General features: G+C 59.9%; 9 protein-coding genes across 9 annotated transcripts; all 9 read right to left on the bottom strand.

The window, feature by feature from the left end:
- Nucleotides 1-419: 419 nt before the first annotated feature.
- LDBPK_363410 (hypothetical protein, conserved) lies at nucleotides 420-1,967 on the bottom strand (the record flags this gene model as incomplete). The annotated part of the gene is made up of 1 exon (XM_003865408.1): nucleotides 420-1,967. The coding sequence occupies one exon, from the start codon at nucleotides 1,965-1,967 to the stop codon at nucleotides 420-422; it is 1,548 nt and encodes a 515-aa protein (XP_003865456.1).
- Nucleotides 1,968-2,712: 745 nt separating this feature from the next.
- LDBPK_363420 (hypothetical protein, conserved) lies at nucleotides 2,713-3,297 on the bottom strand (the record flags this gene model as incomplete). Its single annotated transcript, XM_003865409.1, has 1 exon — nucleotides 2,713-3,297. The coding sequence occupies one exon, from the start codon at nucleotides 3,295-3,297 to the stop codon at nucleotides 2,713-2,715; it is 585 nt and encodes a 194-aa protein (XP_003865457.1).
- Nucleotides 3,298-4,198: 901 nt separating this feature from the next.
- On the bottom strand, nucleotides 4,199-4,588 carry LDBPK_363430 (60S ribosomal protein L22, putative; the record flags this gene model as incomplete). The annotated part of the gene is made up of 1 exon (XM_003865410.1): nucleotides 4,199-4,588. The coding sequence occupies one exon, from the start codon at nucleotides 4,586-4,588 to the stop codon at nucleotides 4,199-4,201; it is 390 nt and encodes a 129-aa protein (XP_003865458.1).
- Nucleotides 4,589-6,437: 1,849 nt separating this feature from the next.
- On the bottom strand, nucleotides 6,438-9,950 carry LDBPK_363440 (hypothetical protein, conserved; the record flags this gene model as incomplete). The annotated part of the gene is made up of 1 exon (XM_003865411.1): nucleotides 6,438-9,950. The coding sequence occupies one exon, from the start codon at nucleotides 9,948-9,950 to the stop codon at nucleotides 6,438-6,440; it is 3,513 nt and encodes a 1,170-aa protein (XP_003865459.1).
- Nucleotides 9,951-10,884: 934 nt separating this feature from the next.
- Nucleotides 10,885-11,715, bottom strand: LDBPK_363450 (hypothetical protein, conserved; the record flags this gene model as incomplete). Its single annotated transcript, XM_003865412.1, has 1 exon — nucleotides 10,885-11,715. One exon carries the CDS (start codon nucleotides 11,713-11,715, stop codon nucleotides 10,885-10,887), a length of 831 nt encoding a protein of 276 aa, XP_003865460.1.
- A 2,282-nt stretch (nucleotides 11,716-13,997) lies between these two features.
- On the bottom strand, nucleotides 13,998-16,445 carry LDBPK_363460 (hypothetical protein, conserved; the record flags this gene model as incomplete). Its single annotated transcript, XM_003865413.1, has 1 exon — nucleotides 13,998-16,445. One exon carries the CDS (start codon nucleotides 16,443-16,445, stop codon nucleotides 13,998-14,000), a length of 2,448 nt encoding a protein of 815 aa, XP_003865461.1.
- A 1,400-nt stretch (nucleotides 16,446-17,845) lies between these two features.
- On the bottom strand, nucleotides 17,846-19,069 carry LDBPK_363470 (actin-like protein, putative; the record flags this gene model as incomplete). Its single annotated transcript, XM_003865414.1, has 1 exon — nucleotides 17,846-19,069. One exon carries the CDS (start codon nucleotides 19,067-19,069, stop codon nucleotides 17,846-17,848), a length of 1,224 nt encoding a protein of 407 aa, XP_003865462.1.
- Nucleotides 19,070-20,326: 1,257 nt separating this feature from the next.
- On the bottom strand, nucleotides 20,327-20,791 carry LDBPK_363480 (hypothetical protein, conserved; the record flags this gene model as incomplete). Its single annotated transcript, XM_003865415.1, has 1 exon — nucleotides 20,327-20,791. One exon carries the CDS (start codon nucleotides 20,789-20,791, stop codon nucleotides 20,327-20,329), a length of 465 nt encoding a protein of 154 aa, XP_003865463.1.
- A 1,293-nt stretch (nucleotides 20,792-22,084) lies between these two features.
- On the bottom strand, nucleotides 22,085-23,311 carry LDBPK_363490 (hypothetical protein, conserved; the record flags this gene model as incomplete). The annotated part of the gene is made up of 1 exon (XM_003865416.1): nucleotides 22,085-23,311. The coding sequence occupies one exon, from the start codon at nucleotides 23,309-23,311 to the stop codon at nucleotides 22,085-22,087; it is 1,227 nt and encodes a 408-aa protein (XP_003865464.1).
- Nucleotides 23,312-23,909: the final 598 nt, after the last annotated feature.

Here is a 23,909-nt window from a genome sequence, read left to right on the forward strand (position 1 = left end):
CGTTTCGCTCTTGGCGCGTTTTGAGAAGTCAGGCGCTCGCTCACATCTGTTGCCATCGAAGGAAAAGAAAGGAATCCGGCGCGTGCGCGTGTGTGTCTGTGCATCATCGACGTTGGCGACTGCGCGCACCGCCTCTCTCTCTCTTCTCTTTGCTTACGCTCCATAACCACACACACACACACACACACACACACAGAGGAAAGCAGGAGCAGGCTTGACGGAGGGGGGAGAGGGCGGAGTGCCTACACAGCCAAGGATGAAAACGCCAAGAAAAGAAACAGAAAGCAAGGTGGCAGCGTACCAGGGGAGATGATATGATGCATCACATATATTTCCACCCTCGCGTGCGCATTGGGAGAAAGCGCTTGCACGTCGTTGTGTCAGGGGAAGGGATTAAAAAAAAAGGTAACGGTCATCGACTACGGCGCCACGAGGAGAAGACGCTGCACCTCGTAGGCAAGCTGGCGGATACTCATCGCGTGCTGTTGGTGCTGCCAGGCGATGGCGGTCACTGTGGCACCGGCAAAGCGCAGGTAAACCCAGAAAGAGTTCCAGCGCGTCCAGTGCTCCAGCACGCTGGTCGAAGTGGAGGAGGGCAGACACAGCTTCGTCGAGTACACTAGCGCGCGCACGTACTCGACGAGGCCGGGCACCACCTGGCGGAAAGGCGTTCCCTCTACTACGGTACCCCTCAGACGCCAGTGTGCGACAAGCCCGCTTGATGCCGCGATTGGCGGTTTCAAAGTCAACTTGTAGTACAGCTGATGCGCTGGCACGTCGCGCATGGAGAGCCAATAGGCGTCTTTCGCCTCCACTGAAGTAGCACCAGCCGCTGGTTTGCTAAGTAACTGGCGTACCTCGCTGCTGATGACTCTGGCGTGCTCCATCAGAGACGGGGACACCGCACGCCCGCACACGCTAGCAGTTTCGTCTTCATGCATATCGACCAGTACGGCGACTACATTCCCATCTAACCAGACAGCCGCCTCGCACAGCCCGCCCGGCGGCACATGGCACTGAAACGAAGTACATGCGATCGGTGCGTAGAGGACTAGGTAGTACTTGAGGGACTGCACCACGACACGAGGCAGCCGACTGTCCGCCATGACTACGTGCAGCGATGGCAGATTAAAGACACAGCAGTGTACACTGTCACGGCCCAGCGACGACGGTGCGTCGCCATCAGGCCCGGCTGTACATCCGCAAACAGGCTGCCACAAAATGTGTCGCACCACCTCTTCGACGCGTCCCAGTTGCAAGGAGGGGAGCTCGCGGTCGCTTACGAAGCGTAGCGGGAGCCCAAATGATGCTTCGGCGGAGAGGTGGTGGGCCCAGTCCTGTGCTGACATGGCAGCGCCTGACCGACCCATTCGCCCCGTCTCGCCATCACGCGCCATGCATTGCGCTGCCAAAACGCTGGAGATGAAGGTGGCGCATCTGGCAAAGAAAGACCGCAGCGCCGAACGTGCCGCCGTGTCGGAGGAGCCGGCCTTGTCTGTCGTCGGCGTCGAGGGATTTGAGCTACCGGTGCCAGTGTGTGGGCCTTCTTTTCTGCCTTTTTCCATATTGGGTAACGTGAGCTGCAACATCGTGTCTGCGCTGTAAAGCAGCTCAAACAAGGTACAGCTGAGCTGTAGTAGGTGGTGAGTGGTGAGCGCAGCCTCGTTGCCGCCACGCACGTGCGCACTCACCCACAGATTTTCCGCTGGGCTCATCAGGCAGACGCTGCTGCGCTGCTTTCGAATCGTCTGGCGCCGGCTGCAGTGTACCCCAAATCGAGGTGCGAGGGAGCTGATGGCGATGCAGAAGCCTACTTGGTTCATCTGCAAGTTGAGGTGCGTGTCAGATGGGAAGTAGAAGAGGATGTTGTCCGCCCCATGCTCCTCTTTATCAGCGCAGAGGAGCGGGCAGTAAACGGCGAGGCTGATGAGCGGTGCGCCGACATCCGACGATGTCGTGAGGGTCATGAGAGAGGCGGACGGTGCGCGGTCGAGGCAGCGAGGCGCCGGGAGATAAGTAGGCAAACACAGGCAGCTAGAAGAGAGAAAAGCAAGAGTTTGCTGCTTATAAAGCTGTGCTGGTGCTTGAAGGCACGGAGGTGCACCTACTTTTTGTAGTTGAGCGATACGTCAGTTTCCTTTCTGCGTGTGCATGCCATGCGGCGTACCCGTTGCGCATCCACACACCCACACAGACACACGTAAGCACGGCGCGGACTGGCATTTGTGACGGGTGGGGTGTGGGCACAAATGAACAAAAGGCAGCGGTGCAAAGACGGAGTGCATAAAGTGAGATGATCGGAAAGAGAGCATCGTGGCTGCACAAGGAAAACAACGAGTGATGCAATAGGGCCGTGCCCCCTCCACCCACCCCCGACACACACACACACACACACACACACACATACACACACCCTGCGTATCAGAGCGCGCACTGACTCGGGAGAGAGAGAGACAGAGAGCGGGGCTACAGCAAAGAGTTGCACACCAGCGCAAAAGGCGCATACCGTCACGCACTCGCCGCAAAAGAGGCACCGCCGTCCGGCCCCCTCCTCCTCATCTTCTTCCCATCTATCTCTGAATAACTGTGATCAATTCTTGGAGACAAGACAGCTTACTTCCACCGCAACACCACGAAGAGAAATTACAAGAACAACGACACTGCAACAACATGACGCGTCTCTGCACAAGCAGCACTGCCATTCAGTACAAATCACTTCTGCGCCGCCGAACCAAGGTCGTACTCTTTCCACGCATCCATCCACGCCTGCGTTGTGCGCGGACCTTCTCGCTGCAGCACCTCGGAGCGGCCGGTGCACAGCATATGCTCGATACACTCCTTTAGCTGCCGTCTCGCCGCCGGGTGCGCCACTTTCGGATCCTCTGGGCGCGTCGCGTAGGCTTCCTCCGGCACCTGAGCCGTCATCGGCGGTGGCGGCGGTGCCACACGCGAGGCGCACAACTCCATCACAGCGCGAAATGCCAGCGGCTCATACTGAGCCAGCTGCTGCTGGGTGCGAGGCAGCAGCATCAAATTCTGCCGAGCCAGGTCGTTGCGGAGGTGCTGCCACCCACTGCCGTGCTCGTGGGCGGCGCTATCGACGTTCTTGCGGACAATGGCGCGCTCCCAGTGGGCCTTGTGCTCCACACGGTAGCGGGTCTGAGTGCGCATAAGAAAGGTAATGCGCTTTAGCCCGACCTTGCGCTCCAGCCGCGCACGACCGCGCAGCATGCCCCGCAGCCGGTCCAGCTCCGCTGTGGCGCGGTAGTACAGCGAGACACCCGTGGAGCGCAGCATTGCCAAATAATGCGAAGCGATGAATGTGGCTTACACTCACAGACATGCAGTCATGGAGAGGGAGATGACGAGACAACAGAGTATGCGCAGAGGAGGCTGCACAGCACTACATAGAGCTCACAACGTGACTTCCTTAGAGCCCCTAGAATGCCAGCATATGGAGAGGGGTACCGAACGAAGATGAAGAGGGGAGAGGGGTTTCACGGCGATGCACCACAGCTGAGCATCTACGTAGCGAGAGGAAGCGCACTGCTCGCTCGCAACGCAATATGTGTGGACAGTGGTAGTGGCTGAACACCACACTCCGTTTTTGTATTCTTTGCGAAGCTGCTCTTGAGGTCGATAAACGCTAAAAAGGGAAGTGGCCGACATGAGCACTTTCCTCACCCTTCCTCGCCTTACCCCTTTCCTCCTCTTAGAGCAGCGCCTTTGCTCACGAAGAGACGTGCACACCACACACGTGTTGCGCTCGTAGCATTGTGCGCTTCGATAAGCATCGCACGAGCTGCTAGCTCGCCATCCCTCTTTTCTGGGGGTGGGGCGCTACTTTCGTGTTTGAGTTTTATTTTTTCATATATTTGTTTTTCGTCGGTAGAGATGCTCGGCCACGCGAGTCGGGGAGGGTGTGGGGATGAGGAAGATGCGTGGGATCAGAGATTGGCCCTCCTTCGCCCCCCCCCCACCCGTCTCGTCCTCGGTGACCGTCATATACCGCCACAGAAATGACAGAAAGAGCAAGACAGAAATCAATACAAAGAAGTGAACGAGAGCGAGCGTGTGCCTGTAGCTTTCCATGCGCAGTGGCGCGTTGCGGGTGTGCGCATGAGTGGGCGTGAGCCTCGCAAAGGCTCACACGCACCTCCAGCACGTACACATCGAGCCCACCCCGCAGGCCGTGGTCTTATTCCTCCTGGTCCTGGATGTTGAAGTACTTGAGCTGGTACGTCCCCTTGCCGGTGGCGAGGATGCGGATCCAGTCGCGCAGGTCCTTCTTCTTGAGGAACTTCTTCGTGAGGTACTTGAAATACTTCTTGCGGTATGCCATCGTGGTGCTGATGGTCAGAACATTGTCGTTCATCGACAGGCGGACCTTATCAGACAGCTTGCCCTTGCGCCCGTTCAGCTTCGTGTTGTCCTGGAAGAACTGCTCGAAGTTGCCAAGCACATCCTCGCTGAAGATGCCGTCGGCGGCCGGGATGCTGCAGTCGATCTTGAAGACCTTCTTGCCCTTGGCCAGCTGCTTCTGGCGGACGTAGCTGCGGGAGCCAACCTTAGCGCGAACGGCGACCATCTTTGCAAAAGAAGCGGGGGAGGGGGGGGGGGACGGCGGAGCCGATGCGTCTGCGGAAACGTGAAAGAGCGCACGCTGCTGCCGGTGAGATGGGCAGCACGGGTGAGCAGCGGTGTGTGTGTGTGTGTGTGTGACGGAAAAGAGGGAGGGATGAGGAGGAAGAGAGGGCAAAAATACATAGTCGAAACCAGCAGGCGAGTGGAGCTGTGTGTAAAACAAGGGGAGGGGAGACGCGCAGCACCACGCGTGCAAGGAGCGGTGGGCCGAAACGTGCCCTTGCCATCCACCACATTCTCGTAAAAGGCAAAGGAGATGACGACTCGACAGCGGTGTGCGCGTCGTTGTAGTCGAGGTTCGCTTTCGCTAAGCAATCCCCCAATCGCACGCACATGCACAGAAAATGCGAAAAGAAAAATGCGCTGCCGCCTCGTGGTGCTAGTCTGCATCATCGATTCTTCTCTCAGTTGAATCTGGCTGTGACAGGAAGGTGCTTTTGTGCCACTTGAGCTTAGCCGCGTTGGCGCGGTCATTTTGTTCCGCCTTGCCTTTACTTTATCTGTGTGTGTGCCCCTTGCTTTACGCACGCGCTCGAAACGCTACATGGACAACGGTCCATCGACATCCCATTCCTCATGCCACCCATGCCAACTAAGACACAGGGCACGCACACATGTACACAGACGCCACCGCTATCGAATCGACCATACGTGCAGTGGGACAGGGACTGCACGGAGGCAGCCACGGCAGTCGGGCAGTATCGCTCTCATGCGCCGCCCACGTGTGTGTGTGTGTGTTGTGCGCACCTGTGTGCTATCGCGCTCTGCCTCAGCAACAGTTGTGATATCGTGCCTTCCTTTCACAACGAAACAAATACGAGGCGAGGCAACGCCACCACAACGCGTAGGAGAGACAACTCAAGAAAAGCATCGCAGCGTGTCCACTCTCTGCCATTCAAGCCGAGCTCAACTCCACTCGAACGCCCCCCGGCCTGTCACAGGCCCCTATCGCGTGGTGCGAGGCAGCTCTAGACACGCCTTTCAGCAATGCGTCGACCCAGTCATCTGAGAGCACGGCCCCATGCCTCGAACTCTACCCACCCTAGACTTCGCAGGCTGTCTCACAGTCGCTCTCGCATCATGCCGGTCGCCACCTGGTGCATTCTTCCCCTGGGGTGGCTCAGCCTCTCCGCACCAGCCGGCAGTGTGAGGGCCGGGTGCCATACACACTCGAGTCACGCTGACGCTTTGCCCACCATATGGACGGTGTGCAGGCGTGTCCACGGTCGCAGGTCCCTCCGGCGCACCATCATCCGCAGCCTCGGCGCCGGCATCCGTAGCGGTGCATCGCTCTGAACTCCCCCTACGCCGTAGGTGCATGAACCTGCCACTACCAGAGGTGGTTCGGCATTGGCAGGGGACAAGGAGGGGCTGCTTGGCTTCCTCCCACAGTGAAAGTGCACGGAACCCTGTGATACCACAGAGTCAGGTGTTCATAGTCACGAGGAATCAGAGAGAGAGCGAAAAAGACAGAGAAAGGGACAAACAACAACAAGGGTATGTGAGAAACAGGCCGATTCGATTGCCAGTCTGGAGGCGGAGAGAAGGAGCGAGGGTGGGGGGGGGGTCGTGCGAGGGGGAGAGGGATGGAGAGAGCGGTGCTCCACAAAGTAAAAACAGGCCAAGCACCGAACGCGACGATGCACGCAGGCACCTTCACGCCAAGACATCCGTACAAAAAAAAACCGCAAGCGAGACCGAGAGAGAGAATCCACGCTAGCGAAACTACTACAACACTGAAGGCGGACAGGAGTGCCCTTCTCCCGACAACGGTTCACTTAGACGGCACCTTCTCATGTGCTATCAGCGGCCTCGTCGGCGTCCTCTTCGGGCAAAATAAGCGCTTCGCCTTCATCGCCAGCGGTGCCGTCAGCCCCCCGCTCAGCGGCACCACTCAACAGCTGGTTGAGAAACACCTCGAGGTCCTTGTCCACGGAGCTGCTGCCGCTGTCGGCACCCTTGCGACCGCGAAGCAGGCCGGAGGGGTTCGGGTTATGCCCAGGCTGAATGAACCAGCGGTAATAATCGTCGTCGTAGATCTTCTCCTGCTGCGTCGCAATCTCGGTCTTGTTGTCGAGCTTGCCCTCGACGGCCTTCTTGCGCAGCTGACGAGCCCACGACTCGACGCCGCGCTCCGCATCGCGCAGCTTGGCAAAGAAGCGCTCCTCCAGCAGCGCATTCGACTCCTCACCAGTGACGCCATCCACAGCGGCCTTTGAGGGCCAGTAGTTACGCTGCCCACGACCAGCTTCGTCATACACGGCCTTCTCCGCCTTTTTGTACTGCTGATCAAAGTACTCCTTGGAGCCAGCGGTGAAGCCGTCGCGGCGCCACGAGGACGGCGTATCCTCCCACGGGTGACGGGCCATCTCGTAAAAGCTCACGTTGGTCGGCACGTGCGCGTCGCCATGCAGTGGCGGCACCTTGGCATTACCTTCCTTGTCCACCTCGCCAAGATGGGCCACGACCTCGAGGCCGCCGGCATCCTCAATCATACCAGCCAGCCGATCCGCCTTGCTGGCGTACACGACGACGTTGAACTCCACCGCGCCGTCCTTCTCGAAGTCGAGCGGGGTTGCAAGGGGCGCGAGAGACTCGGCGGTCACCTCCTGCACTGTGCGCGGAGACCAGCGTGGCCGGAGCTGAAACGTGTGCCCATCCAGCTGGACGTTTCGCTCAAAGACCACCTCGTAGTCCGGCAGCGGCCGAGAGGGCAGATGCTCCTTGTGCACGTAGCGCACTCGCTCCTCCTTGACGATGTCCCACTCCTCGGGCGACTTGTCCACGTGCTGGCCCACCTGATAAAAGTCGGGCCGCTTCAGCAGGCGGGTCGCGTAGCGGTACTCTGTAGCCAACGTGTCGGCGAGCGAGCGCACCGCCTCGGCGGAGCCGTCGCCCCGCACCTCCTGCAGCAGCTGCAGCGTCGCCTTGAGGGCGTAGGGCGACTGCAGTAGAAGCTGATGCTTCACGGCGTAGGCCCACTCCGACAGATGCAGTGTGTTGCGCTTTACGAGAAAGTAGATCGGCGGATACCGCAGCTGCGCGCTCGAGTCCTCGAAGCCAGGGTCGCTGTGCAGCACGTCGATCAGCTCCTCGTCGTTGCGGATCGGGCAGGTGTCGAGGGTTGGCAGATACCAGCAGAGGTCGATATCGCGATCAGCGGGCATGCCCATGGCTTGCAGAACGGCTCGCTTCAGGCGGTCCACCGAGGCCGTGTGCACCAGCTCGCTATTGTCGTCTACGCCGGCACCCTTCTCGGCAACGGCGGCCGCCGCGTCGCCGGCAGGGTCGACCGTGAAGTCAAAGTCCACCAGCGTCCCCTCGCACCCCTCCAGTCGGGCATACACGTGGCGACGGTGTGGGGCGCTCTTCATGTTGCTGTACGCCACGTACTCGCGCTCGCGCTGCTTCTGCCACGCCTGCGCCTTGTGCCGATCGCGGTGGGCCACGATGTTCACCTTACCCCGGCGCTCCAGCACGTAGGACGTGAAGATCTCCGCGGCTTGCCGCACCTCCACGGCCTCCTCCGGAGGCGTCGCATCCCACGGCGACAGGGTGTAGCGCAGCCGTGACGCACTCAGCTTTTCTACTCCTTCGGCCACGCTCGCAAGCGTGTACGGGGTGGCGTAGGAGGGATCGTAGGTGTTGTGGCGGTCCGTGAGAGGCAGCTTCTCCATCGCGCTTAGGGTCTTGAGGATCTCTTCGATGGAGGACTGGTCGGCGAACGCGTCCTCGACCCAGCGGGCACGAATCGGCGTCATAGCGCAGCGCTCCATCGCGCTCGTGTGCCAGCGGTCCTTCATCTGGAAGCACCTCTCGAGCAGGTGCCCTAGCTGCCACGCCACGGCGTCATTGTGCATGTGCTCTGTGCTGTCGAACCAATCCTTGATGTGGTAAGGCATGTCCGGCAGTGATGTGAACAGGTCCGACCAGCCCAACCGCAGCGCGTCGCCGGCGAAGAGGGACGCCCCGGTGAGCATCACGAACTCTGCCAGCCCAGGGTATTTGAGGGACGTCTCTGGGCGCGCCAGCAGCCGCGTCATTCCGCTGTACGGAGTGAGCCCCACGTTCGGGCCGTCCACGATGAACTCGCTGGCGTCTTGCAGTCCGGCGTACTTCGCCGCCAGCGCCAGCCCGCATCCTGTGCCGCGGCACTTGCCGTTGACGAGCGTCATGAGAGCGCGTGGGCTCGTGTAGGCGCGCCAGATGACCGCCGCGTTTTCGCGCAGGACTGAGTCGGCGCGCTCCTCGTAGCGCTCCGCATCTCGGATCAGTTCCTGCACCTTCGCCTCCACTTTCTTGCTCCCCGACACGGACGACTTGGTCAGCGCCTCGGCCTCTTTTCGGAGCAGCTGTGCCAGGTTGAGGTCGAAGCCGATGCTCTGTAGATCGGTGCCTCCACAGAAGAAGTCCGTCAGCCCCGACTGGGCGGAGGTGAGGACTGTAAGCTTGGAGTAGAGCCCATTTGTGGCCCTGTCGACCTCGCGATTCAACTCCTTGGCAAGGGTCGCCGAGAGAGTCTGATGGCGCTTCGGGTCGTTGATGAAGATCGTGTTGGAAAAGCGCCCGTTATTGCCGGTGAGGGTGCGACTGCGGTTAAGCGGTCGCGACATCGCTTGCATCATCTTGCGGTCCATCTCGCCCTTGAACGGGGCGTTGATACCCGGTACGCGGCCGTGCGTGGGGCCGCACGTTTCGGTCTTGAAGTAGGCCATCTCCTGTGTGTCCGTCTGGGTCACCATCGGCCCGAGCAGGCTGTTGGAGGGTATGACATTCAGCTTGATGTCGCCCTCGCCGGGGCGGCGCTTGGAGAACATCTTGTTCCAGTGTTCCGGGTGCGAGAAGAGCTTCTTGTTCGGATCGAAGCTGGTCGAGATATCGGGGTGCGACCCCATCGTCGGGTCCTGGCCAGCGAACCAGGCGCTCACGTCTCCCTCTGCGCGCGTCGGCTGCAGCGCGTCGTCGAAGTCGAACGCGACGCGTTGGTGCCGGTGCGGCAGACGCGCCTGCCCTTGCTCCTTGCCCCAGTGCATGTAGTCAATGAAGTCCTTGTTGACGCGAAAACGCTGGTGCGTGTTGTAATGGGTCAAGAACTGCACGCCAGACTGTCGGTTGGGGTGATTGGCGTAGCGCTGGTAGAAGCGGAACTCGATGGGGGTGCCGAGCGGACGATACTCACGCACATCGAGGGTCTTCAGCGAGCGACGTTGTTGGCTGTCCGCCGGAGAAGGCGTCAACGACAGCGACGACGACCCCGTCGGGCCGACGGCTAGTGATGGGGCAGCACAGACGCGGCGACGCAGCATCACCGAGAGAGAACAACAAAGCAAAGCCGTGGACAAGAGCCGTGGGCAAAAGCAACGACGGGGAGCAGCAGCTCACGGAGAGGCTCAATGGCGCCGCAGACGCGGATGCACGAACGTGACAGAGGCACCGGCTCGCCACCACGCGAGAGGGACACGCCACGGCGGCTTCAACGCAAAGCCGGCAAAACCGTGTCCTGATGGTTCGCTCCCGGTGCTGAAGATGCTACTCGACTGCGCAACTACGATCGCGTGATCCCATCCGCAGTTCGCCGCAGAAAGGGCCAGCGAGATGTGCCACCAAAAAAAAAGGGGGTCAGAAGGGAGGAAGGGAGGGGCAGAAGAAAGAGGGAATGGGCGAGAAGAGGGCGGCAGCGGGTGTGGGAGGGGAAGGAAGGGAGGCAGCGCGACAGTCTCTTTTTACAGCGGAATGTGCGGTCGACCTGTCGTGCTTACCTCCTATTCTCTATGCTCACCTTTGGTTTCATGTCTGTTTTCAGGGGCGACGATGCGCACAGCGCCGCCATCCGATGCGCCACCCACCACCCCCGCTGTCTCGAACGCATCCTTAGAAGCGTGAGGGCACACTTGCGAGCGTGTGTGTGTGTGTGGGCGATGAAGGGCCACTTGCTGAGCATTTCACTGATTTATTTTTTTCAAGCTTGGGATTGGCTTACTCTCTTTGATGTGAGTAGTAGTGTGCGTGCGCGCCTCTGCGAGCGATGGAGCGGCATGCGCGGTAACAACAGGAAAAACGATGGGCCACAAGTGGGCCCGCAGCGACGGCAAGGACACGTTAAGAGAAACATAACCGCTCCTGGCACAGACACAGACGCGCGCGCACGCACAGGCAGATACGGACGCAGCGGCGCAGAAAAAAAAAGCGGTTCAGCGCAAGCACACATAAACAATGTGCGTGTGAGCCCTTAGCCCTGGCTCAGCCTGTCGGCCCCACCGGCAAGTTTTCAAAGGCGTTGTTGAACATGTCCCACTCGCGGTTCATGAAGACGCACAGCTCGATGTTCTTGTCGTCTCGCAGCACGTACTCCTTGTCGAACAGGTGCAACTGCTCAAACCCCATCAGCAGTGCTGAGTGGGTGATGGCCGGAAGTTGGTTGTACAGCGGGCCCGCCTGCAAGCCATCCGAAAGGGGCACCATGCGCAGCGTGTCACACTCGCTGACGACGTACTCGTGTAGTACGTTCCGGTACGCCCGCGACAACTCTATCGCCGCCTCGCGCTCTGACCAAATGCCCTCGCGGAAGTCGGGAGCCGATACGTGAATGACGTGCTTCTCGCCCGCCTCGCTGTCCTTGAGCCCGTACTGATGATGCTTTGCATCGCCCACCTTGCTCATGGCCATGACTACATCGTTCGGGAACGCCTTGGTGAGGCCTACCCACTTGTAGATGGCACCCGACGTCCCCGTCGCGCCAGCGGCGGAGGTGAAGATGTGCATGAGATCGCATGGGTCGGTGATTACCATTGTGTCGTCCGGCCTCGGCCCTTCCTGCCGCAGCGACCCCTGCAGCGTCATCTGCGTGCCCATGACGCCATACGGGCGAATCTTGATTTTGCGGACAAACTGCTCTTGCGGAGAGACGTAGCTCATACGGCGGTAGACCATGCCCGCCGCCGCCGCCATCGCGGCCAGCCCGAGACCGACGCGGATCCACGGGAACGGCTTTCGGTAGTTGGTGCCGAAGAGATGGCGTGGGGCGCGTTTGCGCCCATCCCGCGTCACCTGACCTTCCAGATACGAAACCATCTAGCGTGTCCCAGCTGCTGCCGGTGACAGGGTGCGAGCCACAGGAGAGAGAACGAGAAAGGGTGTGTATGTGTGTGTCTGGCGAAGGTCAAGAGAGCGGTGTGAGTGAACCTTGTGGTAGCGCACAAACGCACAGAGGTAGAGGGCGGGAAGGGGGTGGAACGAAGCAGATGGGATGCAGGGCTGGAAAGCTGCAATAGGCGATATGATCAAGCGCCGTGTAAAGAAGGAAGGGGCGTGGGACTGCCTTGCCGCACCTGATGCGTCACAGGATGGAAAGCAGACAGTAGAGGGAAGGGGGCCTGAGCGTGCTCACGTCAGTGCGCCATGAATGCGGTCCAAGATAATGAAGGCGGCATGACACCACGAAGGTACTGCGTTTCCCCGTTTCAGCATAGCACAAGTCCTATCAGCCGCAAAGAGAGAGAGAGAGTGACGCGAGAGCTAAGATAGATGCGGGAAGAGGGAGAGAAACGGGTGGAGGTGAGGGGCATGAGAGAAACACGACACGACTCACTCAGCCATTCCATAACACGCGTGAGCAGAAGAGAAAGTAGAAAACCCAGCGAAAGAGTCCGTCGAAAGAAAAACCTGAGCCAAGCAACGCGGAGATGAGGAGACATGCCTGGATGGGTGGTGGCGCATTTCGTAATGAACGATAATACGGCAGAGAGAGAGAAGATGAGAGGGGGACGGGAGACACACGGTACAGCGTTTCACAACAACGAAACAAAACCGAACGCCTCCTTCCGTCTACGCTCTCTGTCGAGTTTGTTGTTCAAGCCCACGGGGAGTTCCCACCCCAGCTGTGCCGCGGCCCGAACTGGCCACCACCGGGGCCGCCAAACGGTTCACCGGGGCCGCCCTGCGGAGGCAGGAAAAGGTCGTTGTCCGGCTCCCCTGGTAGGTTTGGTGCACCTTGCCCCCAGCTGCCGCCGACGTCAAAACGGCCCCGGCCGCGGCCTGGTGGCATCTGGCCAGGAAATATAGGATCGAACCGGGCGTACCCGTCGGCCGAGCCAAGGTCTGGCTGACCCTCCCCCGGACCACGAAGGGGGACGCACGGCATCCCTGGTCCGCGGAAGTTGCGCTCATTCATCAGCATGCCTCCGTTGCCACTGAGGCTGCCACCGGGAACCAGGTCCGCATCACCGTACCGTTGCCCTTCTGGGCGCATCTGGATATTTGCAAATGAGGACGTCGGCGCGGAAGCGGGTGCGACGCGCTGCACGCCACCTGGCAGTTCTGAGGGGTCTGACGCATCTCTCTCTGCCAGACGCTGCCCACTGGCACGATCTTCCTCCATGACCACGGTATGGGAGAAGCGGATCGAGGAGGACTACTACAGAGGAGTACTAGTGTGTGCGCGTATGTGCGTCGATAGAGAACCGGTTTCTCAAACGGTAAGGGTAGCAAAAAAAAAGAAAACGCGATGGGGATGATGTGGCAACGCGTGCGCCGCACGCGGAAAAGGGAAGGACGAGAAATAGAGGAAGGAGGTAGGCAGAGGCCAACATGTGGAGGGCGGAGTAGAAACATAGAGCAGCAAATGATGAGCCTTGAAGATGGAGGGGGGGCCGGAGGCAGTGCTCGAAGGGAGGGGGGAGGTGAATGCCTCCCGATGCTACTTGCAGATGCACCGGACAGAGGCAGGCGCAAAGCAAAAAGAGGGAGAGCAGCTCCTCCAGCGCGGTTGCACCCCTCCTTCTCTCCGCCTCCTCGGAAGGCTTTGCGGAGGCCATGAAGGGGAGGGAGGGGGATGCCTAGGCCGTCTCCGGCTGAGATGAAAAAAAAAAGACGGAGACCTGCTCCATTTCCTTGCCCTCAATCTCATCACCGGGATACGGGGAAGGCAGCTTTTACTCCATCACCTGCACGTCACCGGCCTCCGACAGCAGGTGAGAATAATGATCGAAAAGAAAATAATGAGGGGGAGGGAGGAGATCGCGACATGCACACACACACACACTTGTGCACACGAGTACCTACACAAACGATGATAAAAGTGTATCACAATACATGCTGGGAGAGACTAGATTACATGGTCGAAAAGGATAGACAACGGTATGCACACACACACACCTGCGCACAACATATCAACGCACCACCGAGACAAAAAAAGTCGAAGATCAATCGATTCACTTCACCTCACACGCTCGATAGCGTAATATAATCTCGAGGAAGAGATATCGTCCTTGCTGCCGTGCCTTCAACGAAAAAATACGCCGTGCAGTGGCCTGCATGACATCGCACACACACCACTCTGCTCACCGCCACGTCTCCTAAGACGATTTTTCTATCTCTTGCTTCAAGATGTCCCGCCCCGCCCGCAACTCGTCGCGAGCGCGCATCACCTTTTCGCAAATGAGCTCACGGTGTCGCACGACCGCGTTAGCGGCCTTGCGCTTTTCCAAGAGGTCGACGACGGTGTGCAGCTTGTTGAACTCGGCGATGCGCTGCAGCTGCAGCACGGCATACGTCTTGGCCTCCTCCTCCTCCCAGTTTGCCTCGCGGCGCCACATGAATTCGGTCAGCTGGCGCGACTGCCTTTCGCGGTGGTGCTCCTCGCTTTGGCGATGCTTATCCTCGACGGTCGCCTTGAACAGCTCCTCCTTCGCCAGCGCCTGGGAGCGGATTTCGTTGCAGCGCTCGTGGTGCGCCGCCGCTGCGACCGCCCGCTGCGCGGCCTCTTCGTGCCGACGGGACTGAAACTCGCGCAAGCGCTCCTCGGCGTGCTGCTGACGCTGCAGGGCCTCCCGCCGCGCCGCTTCTTCTGCCTCCTCCGAGCGCCGTTTCGCTTCTTCTCGCAGGTATGCAGCTCGCTGCTGCTTCTCTGCAAGCGCGCGGCGCTCTTCTGCGAGTCGTGCCTCGCGTGCCGCGCGCAGCTGCTCCAGCTTCGCTGCCTTTTCCCGCCGTTTCTGCTCTTTTGCGGCAAACTTCTCTTCGAGTACCGCCGTGCTGCGCTCCAACCGGCGAAGCCGCTCAGCCTCTTGCGCCTCGCGCCGCTGCTGCATTGCCTGCAGCTGCCTCTCGCGCGCAGCCATACGTTCGGCGTTGCAGGTCTCTGCCCTGTTGAGGCGAGCCTGCAGCTGCTGCTTGTACGCCTCTTCCCGGCGCTGCCGTTCGGCTCGGTGCGCCTCTAGGCGGGCCTGCTGCAGTCGACGACGCTCCTGTTCCTCAAGCGCCTTTTGGCGTCGCAGCTCCCCTGCCTCCGCCTCCGCTTGCAGTTTCCGCTGCACCGAGGCTTCCTGGCGCTCCTGCAGTTCTTTGGCCTGCTGCATCTGGCGCATCATGCGAATCTTGTTGGTCTCGAACACCTGCCGCTGTCGTTCCTGCAGCTGCCGCACCGCCGTTGCCAAGGAATGCTGCTGCTCCTCAAGCGCCGCATCTGCCAGCATGTCTGCCTCGCACAGACGACGGTACCAACCGACGAGCTCATTGAAAGGGACACGGGCGCAGAGCACCGAGTAGCTATCCTGCAGGGTGCGGCGCAGAGCATCGCGTTGGGCCTGCACGTACGCGCGGCGGTGCTCATGCACCTCTACCTGCACTGCAGCCATGTCCTGCGTCGCGCCTCCCAGCGCGGCAGCGGAGGCGGAAGCGGCACTGCTTCTCGGGTCCCAGTCCTTGGGCGAGGCGCCGTTCTCCAGGAAAGCGATCACGGAGCGTGGTGAGTTGATGCGGAGCTGCGGCGATGCCCCATTGTCGTTGAAGTGCTTCGCGATGGTGGTGAGGTGACGTGGCGCCGCCTGCCCGTTCCGCAGCCACCCGAGGTCAAAGGAAGACAGGTCGAGATGGAGGGAGCTGGCGTACTGCTGTGGCGGGTCGAGCAGCACACGCAGCACACGCGCCGTAGATTCCGCGGTAGGTGGTTCATGCGCGGCGAACGGGGTGCGGAGTCTGCGTGGAGTGGTGGGGGCTGTGGCAGGCGTGGTCGCTCGCTCGGGCTGAGCTCGCGGACGCGACTTCGGCCTCGCCGCTCGGGCAGAAGCGGCAGGTGACGTGCCGGTTCTCGTTCCGAGGCGTGTGGCATCCTGCTGTGGCTTCAAGGAAGGGGCGGTGCGTGCGCGAGGCTGACTCATAGGTGTCGTGGCCGTCGCGGACTTCGGATGCGAGCGTTCTGAGGGCGGCCGAGGCACGTGTGCAGGTGCGACCTCGATCACGACTGCATCCCAGGTGCGCGTTCCGTCGGCTTCGACAGGGGTGAGTCGCGCAGCTTCTTCACTCGCTGCCGAAGCCGCTGTAGCGGCGGTTGTGGGCGTGCCAGCTGCACTAGAAGGGGATGAGGGGGACGGGGTGCCCTTTTGCTGGGGCTCCTCATCTGCCAGCGCAGTCTGCGACGGCTGCGGCGAGATGGACTTTCGCGCAGCCGGTGCCGGATTCACCGTTCCGGCGGCTTGGGCTACCCGGGCGCTGGCGCCGCGGTGACCTTTGCGCAGCACCTGTGCTTTTCTACCCTCGCGGGCCCGCTCGTACTCCACTTCTGCTGCGGTGGGGTCCAAGAGAGACGGCATCGTTCGATCAAAGTCTGGTGGGACGTCCTTGAGTCCTATCGTGTTGGTTGTCTCTGCATCTCCTAAGTGATGGCGGCGCAGCTCCGGTTCATACTTTTCGTACTCGCTGAGGTACTTCTGCCGGCTCTTCTCATCTGGAGCGATGCGTGGGATGTTCGGCAGTGTGATGCCCCCATAGCAGGTGAGCTTCTGCGAGACTTCTCTGGCACGAGACATGACGGATGTTGAGATGGACTAGACGAAGAGAAAAAGGAGACGGTTATGCGAGTACACAGCAGCGGATTCACCTTTACTCGAAGCTGCGGCCTCTGAGACGGTTACAGAAGACGTGCCGTCGTCGCCCCTTCCCTCTCCCTCCCACGTCACGCCGTATTCTAGTGTGCGCACGCGCTTCCGCCTAAACGTTCACGACGCCGCCCTCCTACGGTTACGTTCCTGAGGCCTAACACACATACACAGACACACACGCTCACGGCTTCTGGCAAGCTTAAACAACAAGAGTATAGAGAAGCAGAGAAGTGCGGTGATGAAAGAGTCCCCCTTTCCGTTCAACCTCGCTCCTCCCTCGTGCTCCCTTTGTGGGCCTATCGGTGTGCTGGTGTGTGTGCGCGTGTGTGGCGATGCGCTTACATCATTGGTATGCGTAAAGCAAAAGGAGACGAACAGCCCGCGCACACGTGCCGCTGCGAAGCGACCCGATGAGACACGCACGAAAGAGGAGCTTCCTGATAAGAATAGAAAAACACCCGCGAAAGCAGAGAAGAGAGAAGAGGAGAGGACCAAGCGGACCCTCGTGAGACGGGGGGGGGCATAGCGAAGCCAAAGCCGAGGAAGGTGGTACGCGAAAAGCAAGGTGGAGGAAGACAGTACATGCCCTGAGGTAAAGCATGCACGTCGGCCATCGCAGCTCCACAAACTCCTACCGTCGCGTCACCTTGCAGTAGGGCACTTGTTTTCACCTGCACGTGCGCCTGGCATCGCTTCCGCACTCTCTCACGATAGCGTTTACCCCCTCCCCCAACACACACACACACACAGCGGCATGTGCGCGTGGCAGGATGTAGGGGGTATTGCTCGTTGCTTGCGTGGGCACAAACACGCAAAAAGCTGTTCGACTCGCGCGAGCACCTAAACAGCCAGAAGCGCCGCCGCGTTAACGTGGGATATACACCACTGTTTCTCATCCTCCTCCTTTTTTCGTCATTTTCCTGTTTCCTTGTTGTGTTCATAAGCACCGTGTGCTGGGGCGGCACTCGTGTATGCATGTATGTGCGCTCGAGACATATACATACACACACGCGCATGCATGCAGACAATCACATGGCATCTTCTTCACCTCGCAGAGCAGGAGAGAAAAAGGAAAGACAAGAAAGAAACCCAAAAGAAAAAGGATCGATGTGGTTTACATGCGGGGGACACAAGACGGGGAAATAGAGCGGCGACTACCTCTTGCTGTGCCTGCAAGGGCCAACACGTGTGCTGCTCTCGTATTAGTGAGACAGTAGTGACCAGTGTGTGTGGGTGTGTGATTGTGTGGTGCACATGGAAGCAGGTATTGCTTATGACCTCCTTTGGATGGCGCGGCAGCTGCCGTCTGATCTGCCCCGCGCTGTCGCCTACTGTGTGTAAAGATGCACGACGCTGCTGCCCTGCTCGTCGTACGTGGCCTTGGCAAGGCACGTGTCCGGGAAGACGCTGCTGCAACCCCAGATGGACGCCCCCATCCACGCCGCCGCCCCACGCTCTGGGAACGCCACGCAGGTGGCCCGCACCCCTTTAGGAGCGATGTCAGCAATCTCTCGCTGCACGCGCTGCTCCGTGCCAGGGAAAAGCGTACTGCCGCCGCCAAGAACGACGTTCTCGTAAAGCACCTGCTCAAGGATCCGCGGGGCGGCGGCGGCGGCATCGCATAGCATGCCTACCCAACCACTTAACGTCTTTTTCACAATGGGGTTGCTCTGCGAGTACCCCGTTGGGGTGGTGGGCCGCTCTGCCGACATGGCGGTGGTGTAGGTGAGGTACGTGCTGTCGAACAGCGCCTCAGGAACTTTGTAGGCGTGCTCGAGTAGGAAAATGCGCTCCTGATCGGGCAGGATGAACCCGTCGGCGGGGTCTGGATGGGAGTGCGTGCCGACCTGCCTAGCCTCCTCGTCCTTCGCGTCGGCGGATACGCGGCACAGCGCTTCCTTCGCGGCTTCCACAACGTCGCGGTCAGCGGCGGTGGAGAGCGGGTACCCACCTGCTCGCAGCGCGGCAAAGAGCTCATCGGTCAGCGCCTCGCCCGCAATAGAGGACGACCGCACCGAGTGTGCTAAGGTGTACCCTTCCTCTACTGCTGCAACGCAGGTGCGGCCGGCGCCACTGTCAAGCGCCAACCCTCTCGTGCGCCCACTCGAGTAGAGTGTGGCCGCCGTGTTCGTCAGCAGCCCTGCGAGGGGAATGTTAAAGGACTCGAACAGCAGCTCGCAGAGGCGCTCTCGGGCGAGTCGCGACTGATCAGCGGGCTCCAGAAAGAGAAACGGCGATGCGTCCGGCGTGACGCGGGCCTCCTCCACGAGTGCATAAAACAGAAGCTTCTCGAGTGCGTCGTAGTCATACACGTGGCCTGCTCTCACAGGGTACGTGAGCGACAGAAGGCCGCCGTCGTTGTAGGCTGCATCGCCAGTTGCAATGTCGAATGGGTGCTGGAGGAGCGTTGGGCGCGGCCGCCTCGTGCCAGGAAGCCCTACGCAGCTGCGGAGCATCGTACGAGGTGCCTCCTCACCGCTGAAGCCTACACGAGTGTTGCGCGTGCCAACGTCCACCACCACGCTCTGTATGCTAGCCGAGACACCGGTCATGATGGCACTGCCTAGCCGAGGGCCGCGAACGACGAAGAAGAGAATACGAGGACAACAGTGAAGTTGCTTGGAGGGGATGCGGCGAGGCTTCGCACACTGGCGGGCGAGTGGCCACGCGCACATGATGTAGAAAGATCAACAAGAGCAGTAGGAAAAAGGAGGACCAGCACGTCAAATATGAAGTGCGGGCAGAGGTACGGAAGTGGTGGTGGTGGTGATAGGAGAGTAGACCCAGTGCTGGTGGTGGTGGGGGCGACGGAGGGTGCTGGAGGAGGCGCACACCACGCAGCCCTGGAATTGGAGTTAACACTTCTTCATCCCTTCCCCCCACCCCCGTAGAGATGAGAACGGCAACGTGAGAATGTGGGGCAGGGCAACAAGAGGCCGTGCGCACGCTCATTCGCCACGGTCAAGCAGTTTTCTGTTTTTTTTTTCCTGATACACGCATTCCTTCTGCAGTGGGTGGTAAACATGGAGGCGGAGACGGCGAGGGAGGAGGAAAGAGAGTTCGGCAAAACAGGAAGCAGCTCGAGAGGTTGCTTTTCCAGCTTCCTCCACTGTGCACGTAGCCGACAACGTCGAGCTGTCGCGGTAGACGACTCGCGCAGGTGGCCCCATTCGCTTGCCCCCCCCCTGTTTCTGTTGCTGCTTCCACTGCCGAAGAAGCGCGACGCGGTAACATGGACTTGCCCATTCTGTCATCACGCAGCCATACGCTGTGAGGAAAACGAGGAAGAAGCAAAGAAGAACAAGACGAGTCCAAGAACACACCGAAGGAGGGAGCGAAAGGGGAAGGGCGCCGACAACGCACGGGTTCTCCCCTCCCCTCACCCCATCGCCCTAACTTCGTTAAATGACGCTCACCTACAATGGTGTGCCACGCTGTTCTCCACCTCAGCCCGGGACTCAACACACAAGAAGGCATCTAGGTGAGACCACATAACCTAAAAGACACGTGCACGAAGACACACATACTCTCCTCGCTACAACATAAGGCAGAGAGCGGCGAAGAATCGACGCATGACTCACCCACCCCCACCCACATCTACATACTCACACACAGGAAAACAAACAGCAAAGGCAAAAGGGGAGGCCCGCCCCAGCGCACATCACCAAAGGCACGGGAAGCAGAGGAGCGAAGGGGGAAGGGGAGAGGGTAAGGGGTCAGGGGAGCGTCGACGCCCCCAGAAGCGCACCCCGCTAGTTCGTTACCGCTACCCCGTCTTTTTCATTACATGTCTTTACGACTCCCTTCCCTTAGGGGGCGTACACGCCGGAGGGGCTATGATAGCCACTGGGTGCGCTAAAGACCTGTGGCCGCGTAAGCTCAGCGCGCGTGTTGTCGATGGCCTCCTTGTGCATCTCGAAGATCTGCGACATGGTGGCGTTGCGCTCGTACTGCTCATGTGGGTTCATGCCACCGGAAAGCCAGCGGTCTTTGTTTAAGTTGGTGCTGAAAGGCTGCTGGCGGAACAAAACCGCCACCGCCACACAACCAGTGGCAAAGACTATGATGCACATAAACACTTGATCGGGCAGCAGCAGCAACAAGAAGATTGTCCGCTCTCTTCGCGTTCGGTGCGTACTCTGGATCGAGGCGACCTGGGCGTGCGCGTTCATATAGCTGTTGCGGTACAGCATTCCTTTCTCGGACGCACGCGCACCAGGGGAGAATGCATGCAAAAACGGTTTCATGTACCGATCAGCGGATCGACGGAGCATGGCGTAAGTGAATGGAGAGGGGGGGGGAAGGAGGCTACTACGAGCTACAGCAGGAAGGGGGAACACAGTAGAAGCAATGTGTAGGTGTTAATATGAGGTTCAGGCGGAAGAACAACATGTAAGCTCGTAAGGGAAGCACCCACGCTAGACCATATATTGGCTGCACTACGTCCTAAAAAAAGAACACAAAGGCTGCACGGACGAGCTGACTCGCCTTTCCTTCGTGACGTGGCAGTCTAGATGCTAAAGATACTCTGCGAAGGATGATGAGTGGGGGTGGGGAGGGGGCAGAGACGGCGTGGTGGATGGCGTACGTCACTGCGTTCACACACACGAGGGAATCGATCTTGATGGCTATGGGAAAGGGGCGCGGGATATGAGTAGAGACAGCGAAGGGAAAAAAAAATAGCGTAGCATTTCTCTCAGAGATAGAGGTGAGGGTAGTCGGAGGCGAACACACTTGAGCAGCTCGACGCACACGTCGGTGAAGTTGCTGAGCTCCTGATAAAGTTTTTTTCCCAAGCGCTGCATCGGTCATTGCCGTCAAACCTTTCTATTCGTGCGTGTAAAATCACCTGTGTGCGTGTGCGCGCGCACGATGGGGGTGGATGGTGGCGTGCCGCCCGCGCGCGCAAGCCTGCGTGTCCCTTCCTCGTCCCCACTTATCCCACCCAGCTTTTCGCACAGAAAGACGGATTGTGCAGTCGAAGTGACTTCGCTGACAACTTGTGCGCATGTAAGTATGCGGATGCCTCTTCTGCTTTCCATGCACTAGGAGGAGGAGAACACGAAAAGGGGTCGAAACAAGCGGAAAGAAAGAAAAAGGAAAGCATGCAGGATAGAGGACACAGAAAAGCGCGCGTGTGTGGGCGTGGGCGTGACCACCGGCGTTGCTTGCCTCCCCCCTCTTCCCAAACATTTCTCCCGCCTCCTCTTCCTTGTCACCCCATAGATGGTGTTGCTCATGTTTGTACATCACACGTAACATTGGTTTCTAGAAGGGGAGGAGCACATAAAGAGAGGTCGAAGGCGTCGGTGCAGGTGAATGAAGAATGCGGGCGGAGGAAGGCCGAGAGGGAGCAAGAAGGATCGGGTAGGAACAACTCCTAAGGGCAAAGCACCCCGCCCTCCTCCGCAGAGGGCGGGGCGGGGCGGGGGGGGGGCTTTGTTTTGTGCGCTGCTGCTCTCCGGTCCCCGGGTCGACTCCCCGCCCACGCACACCTCCCTCGACTCATGCATGCAGCAGGCGTAAAGGCTCTCTTACTCGATACTCTGCGCGCCTTTCATCATTATCTACATGTACCCTCTCGCGCGCGCCGCATTTTTGAACTCCTCGATGCTGCACGTGCTACCGCCCTTGGCGACAATCGCAAACACGGCATCGATGTCAGCATCCGACATGCCAAAGCCGCACTTGTGACAGAGCCGGCGGATGTCCTCGAGAGGGCGACCCCCGGCAAAGTACTTCGACTCCACCCCGAGGGAGACGTAGTGGCAGGGGTAAAGCAGCTGGTGCGCACGAACTTCGTCCTTGAGTGGCCCGGTCAGAGACGGGCCACTGGCCACCGGCGCAGCCGCGGATGCGTCGGCCTTAGCGGCCACCGCCGCCTCGGCAAAGCCGGTGAGGCCTTGCTGGCCAGACTTACCGGAAGCGGCTTTATCAGTCCTAGACCCGGACGCCGTTTGTGCCCAGGACGATAGCAACTCCCGCACAGTTGGCTGCTCTGTCTGGAAGTAGCTCGCCGCCGTTCCTGTTGCGCCGAACTTGGTGACACTCCCGCGCTTCTCCTCGTCCCACTCAGCCGGGTCATCGAGGCCGTAGCTCTTCGACTTGCCCAGCTCCTTCGCCACTGTGGTTTCGTAGTCCTTCGCTAGCTTAGACCTCAGCTGCGTGGCGGAGTCGTTGAACAGCGCTGCGGCGGTCGTGCCGTCAGAGCGGGCAGAGGGCTTGCCGAAGCGATGTTGAGTGGGGTCAATGCCAGCTCTTTCCCAGTCGTAGTTGCGCGTCAGCTGCTCGCCTGCAGGGTGCAGCACGCCGACAGAACGATACCCTGCCAGCACCGACTGCGTCGAGTCGCCCTTCTTCTGCGTAATGCCGAAGCCTCCGAAGGGGACCGGCACCGGATCCCGAGGCACCGGGGCGTGACCAAGAGGCTTGCGACGGTAGCTGAGGTATTGGCTCTCACGCTGGGCGTCTAGAAGCGCTGTCATCTTGTCCGCATACATCTCCGGCCGCAGGCACGCATCGGCGCCGCCCGTCTCCTTACCCTTCACGCCGTGCCGCATGTTCGGGTCCACTGGGGCGTCCTTGGCGAGGCCCCAATGGCGCCGCTGCTCACCGACGTCGCAGCCGCGGTGGTGAAAAGAGCGGATGTGGTCCGGCGTTATGATGCCGTTGGGGTTGTAGCTGGAGAGCAGCTCCGCCGTCGTGGCCTCCGTCCAGTCTCCATGGACACCAGCTGGGCGCAGCTGTGGCGCAACGCGATTCAGCCGCGCCTGCGAGTTGGCGTAGGTAGACATGGCGAGTGTTGTGAGACGGAGAAATTGGGAACAGGGCGATACAGGTCGCGAGGCGAGTGCCCGCGACGGTCTCTGCAGCTATGAGGTGAGTCGCTGTGTGGAGCGGGGCAGCAAAGGAGAGGAAAAAAAGCGGCAGGGGTGCAGTTACACACGCAGCGGGTGCCACATAAACACGCAGGAACAGGGAGCTATGCTGAGGACGGCAGTGCACGTCCTGTGGGTAAGAGTGTGCAAGAGTGTAATCGCCTCGTAGGAGACAAGAGGGAGAGGTAAAGGTGGATTTTTTAGCTGCTCCATAACACACACTGAAGACTGGAGGGGCGAGGGAGTGGTGAATACGGCATCGCTGACGTGGCGGTCATGGAGGAGTTCCTTCCCTTCGCCGGTCTCCGATTACCAGCCTCTGGACCGGCCACCCTGCTCTCCCTCTCGCTTCCTCCTTGAAAGGCGAATGCGCTGGTCCGAGGAAGAGTGCGTCTGCCGCTTTTTGAGCACCCGCCTGCAAGAAACGCTGCTGCCCCTCTCTGCTGGAGAGAGTTCAAGGTGAAACACTGACGGGCAGTAATCGAGGCGGATGTTGCATTCGGAAAGCAGCTGT

Source organism: Leishmania donovani, chromosome 36, assembly GCF_000227135.1.
Source record: "Leishmania donovani BPK282A1 complete genome, chromosome 36".
Taxonomy (NCBI): Eukaryota; Euglenozoa; class Kinetoplastea; order Trypanosomatida; family Trypanosomatidae; genus Leishmania; species Leishmania donovani.